The sequence below is a fragment of the Dysidea avara genome, chromosome 1 (genome assembly GCF_963678975.1).
Source record: "Dysidea avara chromosome 1, odDysAvar1.4, whole genome shotgun sequence".
In the NCBI taxonomy this organism is placed as follows: Eukaryota; Metazoa; Porifera; class Demospongiae; order Dictyoceratida; family Dysideidae; genus Dysidea; species Dysidea avara.
This window is the reverse complement of record NC_089272.1, coordinates 53374126-53392560: the sequence shown is the minus strand read 5'-3', so window position 1 is coordinate 53392560 and position 18435 is coordinate 53374126. Positions and strand designations below refer to the sequence as shown.

Here is an 18435-nt window from a genome sequence, read left to right as displayed (position 1 = left end):
GTCATTATCCCCAAGACTTCTTCTTCCACACCATCCAAGTCCTCAGCTTGTAATGCTGTTCTTCTGTTATATTGCTGCTGTTGTACTATTTGCTGCTGTACTATTGCTACTGGTTAACAATATCTAATCAGCAAAGTTGAAGTAGTGTGTGTTTATTTGGGTAATATCGCGCCCAAAAATTGTTCCAGTGACCATTCTATTAAAGTATCTCGGCAGCTGAATACTTTATTAGGATGACTGTTCTATTTGAGTATCTCACTTTTGCTACATGTAATTGGCTTTTGAATCATAACTTAGTGGTTTGTAAACCGATTTTTCTGTATTACAAAAAGAATTTTCTATCACGATTATTACAGCTACATGTCGATTTTCTACTTATCGCTCTAAGCGGTTTGCCTGGTAGGCATGAAAACTAATAGTTTTTTAATTCATAAAACTGCATCATGTAATGGTGACACAGGTGTCATATCTTAATGGTGTTTATCTGGATTCCTTTCAAACCGCAAAAAAGTAATCCTACAAATCTACATAGCAATTTTCAGTTCATTCATTCAAGGGGTTTACCCTTTGGGCATGACAGAAGTTTGATTTTATTTTACACAAATAATTGGTCATAACTCCATGATTCTTTATCGGATTTGGCACTGAGGTTTGCTATAATGAGCCATTTACGTGCACCAAATTTTAGCTTGATCAGAATACGTGTTTGCATTTTATGGCAGATTTTGAAAAGTGTGCAAAAAGAATAAGTAGAAGCAAAAGTAAAAGACCGAAGAAACCCCCCCCCCCCCAAAAAATTTTGTTCACTCGTATCTCGGCAATGGCTGGGGACATTTTCTTCAAATTTCATTATGTAGACTCTCCTACTGCATGGGCACTTCTGTATTCTGTACCAAATTTGGTTCCAATTGGATAAGAGATCACAGAGCTATTGTACATATGCATGAAAATCATGTTTTTTTTCTTCCTGTCAATATACTTGCAGTGTTGCGTGCTGGCTTCTTGGGCTGCACGACACACTGCCATGTGTCTTGATTAGTAATGAAACATAGAAGCAGAAGACACTTAACCATTTGGAAACAGTGTTCTAATGAAACTTGACTATTGTTTGCTTAGCCTCTCATTTGTTTATTTCCATATGCATTATGTCATGATGTAATGGACCAACGAAGCAGTGACCAGCTAGGTAGCAGGCAGGGAAACAGACAAACTAAACAGTGACCACATTATAACAGACAATGTAACAGACCAACTAGACAGTGATCACATTATAAGACTACGTATGTAACAGACTAACTAGACTAGTGTTGCACCGATATTCGGTTGAATTATCGGTAACAGCTAATATTAGCTAATTTTACAAATATCAGTATTGGTTACATAATTTGCCGATTAACCAAAACCTACAATCAATCATTAATAACAGCAATGAGTAAATTGTGGTAGTCTCATGCACCCGACTCTTAGTCGGGTACACGAGACTAAGAAAGTGGTGGATCACCATGAATGCAGTAGTAAGTAGTACAACATTTATTTGCTGTAACTGTTTTACAACTGTTTAGGCTTGTTTGTTTGCAAAAGTATGACTGCAAAGCTATAGCAGGCTGTGCATATTTATTGGCCGCCCATGCAATTAGTCAATCACTCTTCACAAAGGGTCTAACGTCTCACTAAAACACTGTTTGATAAGCTGGCTTAGCTGTTTTATAACTACACTTGGCTTCATTTTCCATGAAAGGGAACTGCGTAAACATTGTAAAATTGGCTGCCCACACAATTAATTACACTGATTACATTATCATTTCAAATGCAATTTACACACAAACTTTAGGTGATTTTCTGCCTGGTTACAGGAATAGGCAAATAATTGGAGTCAGTAAATCTGAAAAATGTGTATTGGTGCAACACTAAACTAAACAGTGACTACATTACAGACAATGTAACAAACAGTGACTACATTATAACACACAATGTAACGAACAGTTACCATACCAGAATAGACAATTATCAGCCTGAAAATTACCAGCCAGATTGTAGTATAATTATATTGCAACTCTGGGAATCATCTCGGATACCAAACTTTCTCGTGGAATAAGGTAATGGATTTTCAGAGATTAGTTATCAGAAAACATAACAATAGTTTCCTTCCTCCTTGACTTGATTACAGGCAGCCTTATTATTGCTCTGTTGGGCAGTCCCAGATTGCAAATAATCAACTACTGTAGCTGGATAATATGAATGGAACCAGGTTGCAGGCAGTTCATGGATGCATCCACATCTTCCTTTTCCATTTCATCAGCAGCTTCAGCTTGACACAGATTACTATTCACTGTGTAACTTAAGATCAAAATCTGTTGCAGTGTATGGGTTTTAGAAGCTGATTTGTGATTCCAGATGAATCTGTAGACAAAATTCAGTTTTTTTGTACTTATGGGTTACATGTAAACAGTGTTGGTTCACTCATCATCACTTTCACCATTGATATACATGTCACACAAGAGTGGCAGTTAAAATGTCCTTCTGCTATTCTGTCCCTGATCTTTTGCAAGCCTTGTCTCTACGATTGAGATCTGTAAGTGATGCAAAGCTTGTAACTGATTTGATTGATGCTCCATGAATTGCAAAGGAGAAGTATCAGCCACTCATTGAAAAACACATATGACTATTCAGGTAAGTATAACATTTATGATAATAATTATTTGTGCACTGAAGCTGTTTGTATTATATCTTTATTTTCCTTTTAGTAGGAAAGAAACTGCTTGCATATTACGTATGACCAACATTTTAATTGCATACAACATGCCCAGTGTTTGAGGTTATTGTTATCAAACACGAAGAAAGACCTGTGTGAGCACTGCTACGAGTACCAGAAAAATCTCCTTAATAGTGCTTTGTGCAGTTTACACAAAGGAATGAGCCCTAACTGTTCAAGCACACAAAGCCACACCAACTATCGGCATTGTAATACTGCTGAAAGGCATGCGAGGCTTGCTGATTCACACCATGTCACCCACCGAGCACTTCAACAAATGAAATTCAAAGTAGATAGCCACATTGAGTTGGAAGCATTGCAAACTATGGATAACGATCTTCGCATGAGCCAAATACAGAATGTGGTTTCCAAATAATTATAGTGAAGATTCCTTTTAACTATATTTTGGAAGCAGCGGCTGAAATTGTCTGCTTGTAAGAGTCCTAATGGCAGATGACGGCATTCACTAGTTATGAAGTGGGCAATGTATCTGTATCATCGCTTATGATACCATCCGAAATTCTGGTATTCTCACACTTCCCTCAGCACAGACTCTGTGAGAATACACTCACCTTTCTCCAACCAGAGTTGGCTTTTCTGTTAATGAAGTGAGTATTATCAGACAATGTCTATATTCCCAACCAATGCATGCATTGCATGTAGTTATAATAATTTAAGCTGTTGTACTTTAATCCATTAAAGTCATGTAATTCTATAATATGTGATCGGTTCAGCAAAAACCGCCGTTTTCACACATTCCTCGAATTCCATTTTATTGCATCTCTGTAATCTATAGTAACAAACGAGTGGACTGCCAAGTTTAAGCCTTTTGTGATGAATGGTCCTGGAGTTATAGCACTTGACAGTTGGAACAGTGATGAACTCAATTTGTACAGCAATAATACGGGAAATAAATTACAAGCACTTAGACAATCAATTATAATTTACAACTGAAATAAGCTACGAAGATGGGACTTGGCTCAATCTGTGCACCATGAACTGGCAAATCAATCAAGGTGTAGTACTTTTCCTGTACTCCTCCGTGTTGACAAAGAAGAAGGCCATTCCAACTAAAAAATGATGACAGTGAACGCTGTTTTTAATGCATTGCAAATAAGCACCCATGACTCACGTATCCTTTGCTGTGCAAACATGAAACAAAGATTCTCTTACTCTCCATAAACAGGCACATCCATTGGTGTATAGGTTTTACTGATTTGAGCTTAATTTTAGTGAGTACAAATGCGATTAAAATCTGCATAAATTGTTCATGTAGCACACATATTATTCCCAGTGTATTTTAATACAGTTTTATGGCAAAACAGAATTTTGTGAAAACAGCCGGTTTTCGCTCAGCAGGTCACAATATACTTGTGCAAGTTTTCAACAACAGTGTAGCTAATGCATAACACATGCACGCCTGGTGCATATCATTTTAAATTTTAGTTTAGCTCTGTTAGTCTCAGTGGATTCCTGGAGTCAGCTGCTTTATGAAAGGGCGGGTAAATTAAGACTCACTAGAGAAGAACTTTTGCATACAATGCCAAAAGGGAAAATCAAATGATAACCCCACTGTCCTGCAGTAGTGCGGACTGCTGAGCATGGTATAATGGTATTATACTCAAACCGTGATAATAATATTTAATGATGCCCTCTTATCAGCATACCACAAAAACTGTGGTATACATGTGACCGGATTTTACAAAACCGATCCAAATTTCACATCAGGCAAACACCGTCAGTGGATAGCTACACTGTCGTACTGCTAGTTTTGACCCTAAGTATTACTCAAACTACTCAAGGCTGGTTTTAACAGACGTCTTTTCTGAGTGATGTGGAGAGCTCGAATGGCAGTTTCTGGCCTTGTGAAGGACCTGGCTTGGAAAGAATCAGTGGTTTACTGGTGGACAGCCTGATAATGTTGGCCAGACATTTTTTTCTGTTGAGTGTGCTACATATCAGTCACTAAGGAGCCAGCATAGTCCTGTAATCTCGTGTCTAGACTCCAATTGTGGTCTACCTCCATTTTGAAGTCTATCTCTTACCCTCCCACCACCTGCCACCTTCCATCCCTTTGTAAGCACTTGTGATACTACTTTGCTCATCCAACTGCTCAGGTTTTCTATCTTACTTGGCGGGAAACTCTGCAAGCAGCTACAAGTACTGGAAGTGGTCTGAAAGGTAATATATTGATGCATCGTTTATGTAAATTTCATATGCGTGCTTGTTATCTTTGGCAAGTTATGCTGACTTGAATTCTTTAAAACCATTTATCTTGAAACTTCTAATGTGCAATTTGAATCACTTTTCCAAAGTCCAGTCACTATCAATTACCTTATTATAAGAGTGACAATTTATTGGTGTCATCATGTGCTGAATTTTCAGATAGATAGAAGTGGTGGTTCCACAAGCGAAAGTGAAGTCTCAGATGATGAGGAACCTGAGGTATCTTTACAGCTCTTCACAAAGAAAAATACTACTTCGAAGGTTTCAGTATACTTCGGTTTTGTCCCAGACGAAGATGGTAACCCCATTGATAAGTGTAAGTTGTGTTCTAAAAGTGTTTCAGCGAAATGGGAAAATATTAGTAACTTGCTAAGCCACTTGAAGTTTAGCCACACTACTGAATACAGAGAAGTACATCAAACAGAGCAAAGACAATTCCAGATCATCGACACCAAGAAGAAAAGACAAGAAATCACTGGAAAGTGGCCAGCAAACTTTAACAGGGTATGTTCAGAAAACCAGAGTATTTGGTACAAATTCAAAAGAGCATTGTAAATATATACGTAGAGTCACAAATTCTATTGTCAAGGATGTAGTCCCAGTTCATACAGTGGACAAGGAAGGTTCTAGAGATATGATCGGTGCTATTATTAGGGCTGGGGATAGTATGTGCATATCAGAATATCGGGATAGTATCACTATCAGTATCGCCTATATCGCTAGAAAATTCACTATCGGACAGTACTTAACAAGGAAAATACGGAGAAATATCTGCAAGATACTGTAAAATAATACTTTTTGGAACAAGAATCAGCCTAAAAGGCTGTTTAATATCTTATGTAAAATACATGCATGGGTACATCCCTCCTTACAACTCCCTTTGAAGGCAACAAATAGGAAATAGGTAAATTATCACTATCGTTTACTATCGTCTATCGTGAACAGTGTCTTGATATCGTTCGGACAGTGAAAATTTCACTATCACTCAGCCCTAGCTATTATCAAACCACAATATCAACTTCCTCGCAAGGATTATTTCAGTTACATTGCAATTCCAGCTTTATACACGAGGACACCAGGCAGAATGTGTTGTCATTACAGAGTTGGGGTAGTTACTTCAGAAAAGTAACTAGTTACAAGTTACTAGTTACATTTGTTCCATGTAACTTAGTTACAGTTACTTTTGTAAAAGTAATAAAGTACTTTAGTTACTAGTTACTTTCAATATTGTGTTTTAAATTATTAATTGATATGTTAATGATGAATAATAATGGAAAATTACAATGGCAAATTACAATGGCAAATCACAATCAGTTCAAAAAAGTCCATCCAATAGTCTACCAGTGTGTATGTAAAATCTAGATATCTAAGTACTCTTTATTATACCTCATAAAAAGTAATTTTTCAAACCGTTCATCAACCAATCTGCTGCGTTTGGGTGATAATACTAATCCTCCAAGACTGAAGAGTCTTTCAACAGGTGCACTAGAAGGCAGTGCTGTGTTGTACAATAGGAAAAGCCTTTTCACGAGAGGATATTTGTGGAGATTATCAATGCTCCTTGCATTAGCCAAATAGTCATTGACTTCTATGTTGACATTACTTTCTGGTGTAGACTCATCATCTGATTTGAGATCATAGAAGTCATCCTTTTTGCTTCTTGTCGATGTTGCCATTTCATCCTGTGAGTCTTGTACAACTGTTACTGCAATATCAGCAGCTAGGGATCTCATCTCTTGAAGAAGCATCTGCTTATATAAATCCTTTGTGTTCTGGGATTCCACCCATTTAAGCTTAAACTTAGGCAATGTTACTGCTGCTAAAATGGCACTATCCTCTTGAAACACATTTTCAAAATGATATCTGATGGCATCCTCTATAGCCCCAGCAAGCCCACAGGTCATGGAAGAGAGGTCAGGCTGAAGAGCTACCACCTTTTTGATAATTGCCTTTAGCGTTGGCAAAAGAGTACCGAAAAAGCAGTTGTCTTCCCCTTGTAAGATATCAAGCCCTCTTGAAAGAGGTTTTAAAACAATGACATACTCTTTCAAAAACTTTAGCTCACGTTCACTAAAACACCGTAGCCCCAGTTTGGTGCAAAGATCATTTAACTCTGCTAAAGAATTGTCACTACTCGAACTACTGCGTCATAATGTGAGTTCCACCTTGTGGCAGTAGGTACAATGAGCTTCCTCTTGACCACTTCTTGCACGGCATCAGATGCCACAATCGATCTGCTGGCTTTGTTCCACAAAGCTGAGCTTTTAGCAAATGAACTCCGGTAAACACCTTTAGATGTTGAGGAAGATGACAGGAATTTATCAGTATCTTTGCTTGCAATGAGATTAAGAGTGTGTGCAGCACACCTATAATGTGGCGGCAATTCATATTGAACCTGGGTGAGATCATCATCAGTATTTGTTTCCTCGGAGTCAAATGTTAGCAATTCATCAACATTTTCAAAAGCTGTATCATCCTCTGTTTCTTCTTCTGGATCCTCCAGGGGTGCAGCTGCAGAATCAGAAGGATCTGAATATACTGTGAATGCTTTCACAAAGTTTGACCCATTATCTGTTATGGTAGCACATACTTTCCCAGTAAGACTATAGCTTGCATGAACTTGCTCTATCTTGCAAGCCAAAACATCATAAGTATGCCTCCCCATCATTCTTGCACATGCTATGGCTGCTTTGCATCTCTTTAAGGTGTGAGGGTCAATCCAATGGACAGTCATCCCCAAATAGCTTCAGTGGTGTGCCGTCCATACATCAACAGTAGTCAAAACAATATCAACTGTTTCCAATGTCTTTTTGACTTTGCTGACCATTGAATCATAAACTGTATCAAGATAAACTGTAAAAGATTTTCTGTCAGGTAATTGAGTTGGACAGATACTGCCTAAAAGCTTTCTAAAAGCTGGGGATTCCACGGTCGACAAAGGTCGCATGTCTTCTATTACATACTCTGCAAGCAAGCTTTGTAGCTTATTGGGAGGAATGGAATACCTACTCAACATTGCTGGTAAAGTGCACTGCCTCTTTGGATCACCATTATTATTGCTATCACCATCAGCCTCCAATCTTCGTTTCCACTGCTCAGGTTTTTTAACTTCTTTTGCTATCAATGTTGTATTCTTGTGTATAGATGTCAGATGTTTCTTGAGATTTGAAGTTGTATTCTTAGCAGACGACAGCGTTTTATTTCCAGCACACAAAGTACAACAGACCTTAAAATTATTTGCATCTTCACTCAGGAAAACAAAATAATGTCTGTATTTTCATCCGTAAAAAGCTGTCCCTATTCCTGCTGCTTCGCTGCTAGAAGCATCGCTAGAATCCCGTGTAGAATTCGAAGCACCACTGTTATCTCCCATAGTTTTTCCACGAAGTTACCCACGCTCAAACACGAGGTCTAACATGTGGTAGATCATGAGATACTAAGGTGTGCATTAGCAAGAATGGTTTTGTTTATTATTGAAGTCATGAAAGTCGCCATCCTGCTATATAGCTGCACCTGAACCTGCTGGGTTTTGGGTGCACAAAGGCTATTGAAATCCTGTGTGTAACTTCGCTCTGAATTATCACTGACGTAGGGTAAGCAATTGTATTATACACTATGCGAGGGCGACATTACGAGCTGCCTCGAGTAGTAGATTTACTAGTCAGTTGTTGTAGCAATGTTAGTTTACGTAACTTTGTAACTGCATTACTTAACAACCATCGTTACTTTACGGTCTCAACTATTGTGAATAGTTACTAACGCGTTACTATTGTAACTTAGTTACTATTTCAACAAGTAATTTTAGTTACAAACTACTAGTTACAAGCTATGTAACGCGTTATATTACTTAGTTACTTAAAAAGTAATATATTACGTAACGGCGTTACAATTGTAACGCGTTACCCCAACTCTGGTTGTCAACATTAAAGAATGAAGCCAATTGCTAATGTGGAACTGTAGATCTCTGGTCCTCGTGTACCTCAGAGCCATATCCAGTCCATTATGTTGACATGAATTGGGATTCGTAAACTCATTATTTGCAAGCACACTATATGATCACACTGGTATGCAGCTCACACTGGTGGTGTGCAGCTCCAGGATGCTCCAAGTGTAACATTGGAACAATGGAATGGAAACTCACTGCTATCACTACAGACAGTGCCAGCAACATCACTCTGGCATTTTAGCTACTGAAGTGGAAGAGATTGAGTTGCATTGATCACAATTTGTATCTGGCCATTAATAAGGGTTTGAATGATAGTAGATTGATGGGACATTGTCAGTATGTTGGAAAGTGGTAGCAGCATTCTCAAGCAGTTGGAAAAGACAGAGAGACTTGAAGGAGACACAGGTACAGAAGGGTTTGCCACAGAAAAAGTGATGTGTGTACTAGATGGGGCTCAAAAATTGAGGTGATCAAAAGAATAGTGTCCTGCTGTTCGCGTGGTCTTGGGACAAGATAGAAGGGTATCTTGCTTAGTACCTACTTGGCAAGACCTTGATGTCTTGCAGTCAGTGTTGGAGGCTCTCAAGGACGTTGATAAATTGACGGATTTATTGTCAGGCGAGAAATGAGTAACTTGCTCTGCAATTAAGCCTCTTATCAAGTTGATCGGTGATAAATATGTTTTTCTTCAAGAGAGTGATACTGAGCTTACATTAGAAATAAAAAGTCGCATCAAAGATGACATTGAAAATCGTTACGGTTCCAGTGAAATAAATCTTCTATGTAATGTTTGCATATCTCTTGTCCCCCAATTTAAAGATAGCTTTGATTTACATTCTTGCCTAACCACCATCAATGTTTTCCCAACCACCACAAGTAGTTAGCCCAACACTACTTATGCTACATTGAGATTAATGGCAGCACATAAACAAACCTGTGACAGTCTACACTACAATCACATTGTTGAGCCATGACTACGAACAAGTTTAACAAAAACCCTAGTCCAATTGATTAAAATCATGCAATGCACTTAAGGGAATTTCCTTGGAAGTCCCTTTCACACCTCAAAGTCATACATGGGACAAAAGATTTGAATTTTTAAAATGGAGTAGAAGTCTTGTGCCACAGTAGACCACAAATATAAAACATTATAGTCAGTTGGAGGTTGTTTCTTCGTGTAAAACTCATGAATCATACATTTATATACTGTATGTATAATTATTACAAGTGTACTGATGTAAATCTGTACAACAGTAGTAGTAGTTGCAGTAGTTGTAGAGGTTGCAGTGGTCGTATGTACGTGATTGTAGTGGTCAGTGGTTTAGCAGTTGTATAGTGGTTACAGTGGTTGAGTCTTACATGAAGAAACAACTAACCACTGCAACCCCTACAACAACACAATTATATAAATATATTGTTCATATTTTGTGAGTTTTACGTGAAGAAACAGCCTATTTTGTAGATCAGACTCAACCAGTCAGACCAGAAGTTCCAGTTTAGAAAGTCTATTTGATGGACCAGGCCAGAAATGGTGTGGGTGCATGTGCTCTTACACATGAAAGCATTTTGTCAGTTGTCATTACTTTTCATGACTTTAGGATGTTCACAGTGGACAAGATCCACGGTTGACTAAAATGAAAGTCACGTGGTGATAGAAAGAAGCTGCTAATTCAGCTGAGAACGCTGATATTGCTGTCAACACCTCGTATAGCCAGACTGCCTCGCTCTGCCTTCTGTATCCACCTTCAATACCTAACTGGTAAGATTGATAATAATTAGACTCTATTATACAAAACTCAGAATTGAATACATGGTACGTACATGTAAACATTTGAAATTTCTAAAAGCATTTTGAAGTGATCAAAATCCAGTGAATTAACAATTTCTTCTGGGAGGGTGTTCCATAGTCTAATAATAGATAAATATAGTGGCACAACGCAAAAATCATGCACTTCTTCATAAAAGCATGAAATATGACATAATTTTTTAGATATAGGGCTATTGCAGATTTGACCTTTGGTGACTTTTATGGTCATTGTTTCCCAAAAAGTTCATCATTTTTGTCTTTATCTCCCTGAGGCATTAATTAACTTGCTAAAACATGGTACCAATATAAAGATCTTTTTGAAGTTTTTATTTGAAGTTAATAGGTGATTTTATTCCAAAGTTATGATCATTTATATTACCCATGAATTTTGAGATAATTTACCACCCCATGGGTAATACACACCCCAAGCGCAGGTAAACTCAGAGAATTTCGGAGATAATCAAAACAATCATAATTTCAAAACAGAATTACCTATGCATACTTCAAATAAAAACCAAGTTGTTTTGTTCAACAAGACCTTTACTTTAGTGCCATGTTTTACATGCCAATTAATGCCTTAGGGAGATAAAGACAGAAAAGATCAAATTTCTGGGCAAATATGGCCATAAGAGTCACTAAAGTTTCAATTCTGCAATGTCACTATATCACAAAATACATGTCATGAGGAATCAAGACACACGGTAGTGTGTCGTGCGGCCCAAGAAGCTGGCGCCCAACACCCGTTAGTATATTGACAGGAAGAAAGAAAACGCAATTTTCGCACCTCTGTAGCTCTGTGCTTCCTTGATGAAACAAGACAATTTTTGCTGTGGACATGCCCTCCAACTTCAGCACTCCACATTCCAAATTTGAGCGAAATCGCTTTACGCATTCCCGAGATATGCGACTTCAAAAATTGGCTTAGTTTCTTCATTTTTTTTCTTATTTTTCTTCCTCTTGTCGCACACTTACAAAAATTGCTATAAAACGCGAACGCTATATCTGATTGTCTTGAAATTTGGCAAAGAGAAGGGGGTATAAAGGCGCATCTCGGTACCAACTTTGGTTGGAAATACGATAAACAGGCTAAGAGTTATGAGCGATTATTCATGAAAAATAACACCAATATGTTGTCACACCTACAGGGTAAACCACGTATGGGAAGAAGCTGAAAATCGGTGGGTGAATAGGTTAACTATTGAACCTCAAACCCTTTGTGGTTTGAAAGTCGAGCTAAAAACCAGGAAGATACAACGAAAAAACCAACAGTGTGTAACAATTATGCAATCGAGATTAGATAACAAAAAAACGACTGCTTGCCACGCCTACCAGATAAACCGCTTGGGGTAATGCTTTGAAAATCATTGTACAGATGATGTAATCATCTTAGAAAGGATCATCAATAGTGTAGAAAAATCAGACTTAAAGCCACGGAGTTATAACACGAAATCCAACTTGGTGCAGAAAGTGCGAGATCGAGATACTCTAATAGAGCAGTCATCCTAATAGAGCAGTCACCCTGAAGAGAATTCAAGAGATCAGCTAGAAACAAGGAACCTGTATAGAGGTCAGCTACAAAAAAGTCACCCTGTAGAGAGATCAGCTACAAACAATTCACCCTGTAGAGAGATCAGCATCTAATTGAGACCTACAAGATATTGAATGGTTACTATGACATCAACCCTACCTCATTTTTCACTTTGAGTAATACGGATACCACCAGAGGTCACCACCGTAAACTCTTTAAATTTAGATCTCGGCTGCTAGTGAGGCATAATTTTTTCACCAACAGAGTAGTTAATTTGTGGAATTCTCTTCCAGCAGATGTTATTTCTGCAACAACCGTGGCATTGTTTAAGAAGAATCTTGATGATTTATGGAGAACAACAAGATATGGGCACTCTCAAAGGCCTGTGGCCTAGCTTGACAGTCTTGTACTGCCAAGCAATTTTTGTCCATTAATAATAATAATAATAATAATAATAATAAGCTAGAAGAAGTTACTTTGTAGGGAGTTCATGCAACTATGGAAAGAGATAGTTCAGCTAGAAGAAATCACCTTGTAGAGTTCAGCTACAAAGAAACCACCATGTAGAGAGTTCAGCTACAAACAAATCGCCCTGTAGAGAGATCAATAGAAGAAGTTACCTTGCAGAGAGTTCAGCTACAAAGAAACCATCATGTAGAGAGTTCAGCTACAAACAAATCTCCCTGTAGAGAGATCAGCTAGAAGAAGTTACCTTGTAGAGAGTTCAGCTACAAAGAAACCATCATGTAGAGAGTTCAGCTACAAACAAATCTCCCTGTAGAGAGATCAGCTAGAAGAAGTTTCCTTGTAGAGAGTTCAGCTTCAAACAAATCACCCTGTGGAAAGATCAGCTAGAAGAAGTCACCCTGTAGAGAGTTCAGTTACAAAGAAACCGCCATGTAGAGAGCTCAGCTACAAACTAGTGACCTTGTAAAGACATCAGCTAAAAGAAGTTACCTTGTAGAGAGTTCAGCTACAAAGAAACCACCATGTAGAGAGCTCAGCTACAAACTAGTGACCTTGTAGAGACATCAGCTAGAACAAGTTACCTTGTAGAGAGTTCAGCTACAAACAAATAACCCTGTAGAAAGATCAGCTAGAAGAAGTCACCTTGTAGAAAGTTCAGTGACAAAGAAACCACCATGTAGAGAGTTCAGCTACAGACTAGTGACCTTGTAGAGACATCAGCTAGAAAAGTTACCTTGAAGAGAGTTCAGCTACAAAGAAACCATTCTGTAAAAGGCTCAGCTGCAAACAAATCACCTGTACAGAATTCAGCTACAAATATATCACCCTGTAGAGAGATCAGCTAGAAGAAATTACCTTGTAGATAGTTCAGCTACAAACAAACCACCCTGTAGAAAGATCAGTTAGAAGAAGTTACCTTGTAGAGAGTTCAGCTACAAAGAAACCATTTTGTAAAGAGCTCAGCTGCAAACAAATCAGCTGTACAGAATTCAGCTACAAACAAATCACCCTGTAGAGAGATCAGCTAGAAGAAGTTACATTGTAGATAGTTCAGCTACAAAAAAATCTACCTGTAGAGAGATCAGCTAGAAGAAATTACCTTGTAGAGAGTTCAGCTACAAAGAAACTACCCTGTAGAGAGTTCAGCTGCAAAGAAATCACCCTGTAGAAAATTCAGCCACAAACAAATTGTCCTGTAGAAAGATCAGTTAGAAGAAGTTACCTTGTAGAGAGTTCAGCTACAAAGAAACCATTTTGTAAAGAGCTCAGCTGCAAACAAATCATCTGCACAGAATTCAGCTACGAACAAATCACCCTGTAGAGAGATCAGCTAGAAGAAGTTACCTTGTAGATCGTTCAGCTACAAACAAATCAACCTGTAGAGGGATCACTGATCAGCTAGAAGAAGTTATCTTGTAGAGAGTTCAGCTACAAAGAAACCACCATGTAGAGAGTTCAGCTGCTAAGAAATCACCCTGTAGAAAATTCAGCCACAAACAAATTGCCCTGTAGAAAGATCAGTTAGAAGAAGTTACCTTGTAGAGAGTTCAGCTACAAAGAAACCATTCTGTAAAGAGCTCAGCTGCAAACAAATCACCTGTACAGAATTGAGCTACAAACAAATCACCCTGTAGAGAGATCAGCTAGAAGAAGTTACCTTGTAAATCATTCAGCTACAAACAAATCACCCTGTACAGAGATCAGCTAGAAGAAGTTACCTTGTAGAGAGTTCAGCTACAAAGAAACCACCATGTAGAGAGTTCAGCTGCAAAGAAATCACCCTGTAGAAAATTCAGCCACAAACAAATTGCCCTGTAGAAAGATCAGCTAGAAGAAGTTACCTTGTAGAGAGTTCAGCTACAAAGAAATCATTCTGTAAAGAGCTCAGCTGCAAACAAATCACCTGTACAGAATTCAACTACAAACAAATCACCCTGTAGAGAGATCAGCTAGAAGAAGTTACCTTGTAGATCGTTCAGCTACAAACAATTCACCCTGTAGAGAGAGCATCTAGAAGAAGTCACCTTGTAGAGTGTTCAGTTACAAAGAAACCACCATGGAGATTTCTGTAATCAATATATGTATTATATATATAATTTGTACTTTTACTGATAAAATATTTAAAGTACATCTACTTCATCTTTTCTTCTTCCTGTGGTAAAGAAAAAAAGATACGTTAAAAAAGTCCCAAAGCCGGCCATAGGCCGGCTTTGGGGTATACAAATACAAAAAGAAATGAAATCTAATCCAAAACAGCCAAGCTGTAAAAAAGTGTGCGGCCCTCAAAAAGGCTATGGTGAAAAAAGATGTGAAATCCAAGGTGGTGGCCAAGAAATGGCTGTGATGGTAGGTTAATGGTAAAAATTTTAATAATGACAAGTCAGGTGAATTTTATGCCAAGACCAAGCAGCACCAAATTCATCTGAATTGTCGTTATTAAAATTTGTACCATTAACCTACCATCACAGCCATTTCTAGGCTGCTACCTTGGATTTCACATCTTTTTTCACCATATATAGCCTTTTTGAGGACCGCACACTTTTTTTACAGCTTGGCTGTTTTGGATTAGATACTATTTACGTGAAAAGTTTCATGCTTTTATGAAAAAGTGCATGATTTGGCTAATTTTGGGGGCTACATCGCTATACTAAAAAGAAAGAAGGAAGGAAAGAAGGAAGGAATGCCAGTATAATTATGTATTCATTCTAGCTGCCAGCTTTATACACTGTGGCCTGGATGTTAATGACTGCACAAGATGGTCATGAGGTACTAGATTATTTTGTAAACATATGTAACTTGGCTTGATTTCTTCTAAGCTCTAAAGTTGGACAATTTAGCCGGATAGTTTTAACACTAGCTCTAAATAATATGGCATGCCACACTAATCTTCCTTTCAGTGAGGGGAATGTTCAGTATAGACTCATACAAATGATTGCGACAATTTATATTGTAATTAAAAAAAACATTTGGAGCTATAACTGCCCATAGCTAGCATTAAGGGCACATTATTTGTTTTGTGGTTATTCATTTACAGTTTTGTGGTCTGCATAGGCTCAGTTGAAATAGAAGAACTTATTCATGTGCTGGAATTCAGTGATATAAAAAAGTGAACTCATGCAGTTGTGAGATTAAAGCAGCAAGCTGGCACAAAGTGGAGCTATGTTTGAAGAATCAACATTCTTGAGCATACCACTGACTCATGGTGGCAGAAACATTATTTTCTAAATTGTGATAACACAGCACAACTGTAAGCTTATATGGATATACACAAAACCATCATTTTCAGATGTATACGAAGAATATACAGACAAATACAGATACGGAGCAAGATGGCAGGCCGTATACAGGTGTATAGCATGCCAATGAACGATGTTACATATGCGTGAATGCCTTCTTCTGTTTACATAATTGTGGTCAAGACTGACTGCATCGTGTGAAATGTCGTCAGGGGCAAATCGCTATTGTGACAAAGAACCAGCCGCAGCTACCGAATGACTGACACTCGAGTGGCAGTATGGTGCAGAAGCATAAATGGCAGAAGTGACTGATGTTTCAAGTGAGTACTAGTTTGTATGTACAAATATAACAGCAGTTAGCCGCCATCCTTGTTGAGCTACCAGCGGCCCAATGGGAAGGAAGAACTGGTTTTGCCTACTCTTGGATATATTGTACGCCCTTGCTCAATTGTCCCTTTTATTCTTTTAGTCAATGGGTCGGGAAAAGAGAATGAACCATGGATGAAAAATCATGCGGCTAGCTACACTCAGAAAGAAAAGAAAGTCTTTGGGAAGCATACTGCCACAAACAGTGTCATGTACCTACAGTCTCGGTGGACATGGAACAGACTTAAATGCTACAGATCGTATATTAGTTATATTTATTTTCAGTTTGTATGAATTTGGTTAGACAATATGAATTCCTAGCCTAATTTGTGGGCCACTCTTTATAAACTTTAGCCAGAGAGATTCTTTGTGATGTACGAAATATCAGCATCATGTTATTAGTAAATTTGTTTCAAGGTGCAAACGTTAGCAGATTCTTGATGGTAGATATTTAGTAGTGGCCCAACACTGCTATCACATAGTAAAACATTTTCTTGCCGACCCAATGACAAAACAGTGCTCTGGCTGTAGATTAGTTGCTCACTGCCCATCCGTATATGACAGCATACTTTTTCTGTTGTCCGAAGAGAAAGTGGCATGCCGACAACAGACTTGTAGAGTCAATCCAATGGTCTGAGCATAGAATCTGGGCTGGCCTGATTTCTGTGGTCCTGGAACAGAGGTGTAAAAGTCCAAGTGGGTCAATGAAGGTGAATCCATGGCAGAATTAAATTTTGTTGAGTCAGTCTGGCAGTGCTCATCCCTTCAAAAAGAAAAACAGAAGCACGCAGTAGTAAGCGTGGGATTGCTTGAGTGTGGGATTGTAAGGGGTCATTCTTACACGTACTCATAAAACTGTCGACACACTTTACTTACCAGTTCCACTCGTCTGGTCTCTTGTGTAGGCATTCTGTGGGATGCTTTGCATCTGTGGGAGCTGGTGCAATTTATTGAGAGACCCATTTGTGTCAGATAAGTCCCATACAAATATTAATTATTGTAATATTCCTGTAGTGTGCTTTAAATCTCTGTACCATGTTATTATAAAGTGCCCAGCTAGTTATTAATATAATATCTACGGTTACAGACAAAAGTGTAACTGTTGCATCTTTGTCTCATCTCTCTTGGGTGTGGTGCATATGACTGGCCAGCCCAAGCCCAAGACAACATGTGGCCATGTATACCCCTTAGCTTTGTGTGTTAATAGTATTGGCAAGAATAAATAATAATTTACTGTTGGTATTGGTATGAATTTTACTTGTGTATACCATGTCTTGTGTACAATATTCTCTACTTATATAGCTGCATGTGGGTCTCAAGAACGCCAAACAATGACGCAGGCAATTTTAACTCTTAGGAAGGATGTTGGTGAGCTGTGAAGTCAGATGAACAACACGAAATTGCAGTAAGGGAAAGTCCATGCAGTGAGCCATTTTCAGCCTGTCTAGGTATTTGTCTTTCACCTCAGGAAAAAGAAGTAAACCATCATAAAGATGTCCAAAAATACGTACATACAATTACATACATCTCAAAGATCTTCGCTTAGGCTCCTATGCTAGTAGTGACACACTTAAAGGATCTACCTTCTGTGTGCCTAACTGGTAAAGTAGATAGCTAATAAATAAAATCCCGGACCGTGTCGCCATGCTTTCGCTTCTCCTTTTTTTTATTACATGACTTTACTACATGTAGGTACTCACCAGTGATAAAATGCTGATCATGAGCGACATCTTTCTGAACAAGTCTTCCTTGCTGCAAGACTGACAGTCCTTATTCGGTCAACGATTTTCAAGTTGACTACAGCGGTTTTATTTTTGGAATTAAATCAGAAACCGTATCTAAGATTATTACAAGTATAGCCACAATTCTTGTTATTAGTCGCGCTAAATAAACCGTCTGGTTTAGTCTTGTGTCCAGCCGGGCTCGCGCTAATGCACAAAATCTTTATAAAATGGAGGTTAATAGCTTAACCGTGGTTAGCACAAAAGAATCACGCACGCCTCCAGCCAATCACGCACGTGATGCAGAAGGCGCCATTTGTTGGCTCGTGTGATCGAACTTCAACTCATCGTGCGTAAAAGTGCGAGACGGAGAACAATGACATTT

General features: G+C 38.4%; 1 protein-coding gene across 2 annotated transcripts in view; it reads right to left on the bottom strand.

The window, feature by feature from the left end:
• The window catches only part of LOC136268829 (uncharacterized), a 168288-nt gene extending 150150 nt beyond the window's left edge, over positions 1–18138 (bottom strand). For both annotated transcript variants that reach the window (XM_066064304.1, XM_066064296.1), the window contains exon 1: positions 18030–18138. In XM_066064304.1, coding sequence (XP_065920376.1) covers positions 18030–18059 — 30 coding nt within the window. In that variant the 5' untranslated portion in view covers positions 18060–18138. The remainder of the gene's footprint in view (positions 1–18029) is intronic.
• Between the last annotated feature and the right edge of the window lie 297 nt (positions 18139–18435).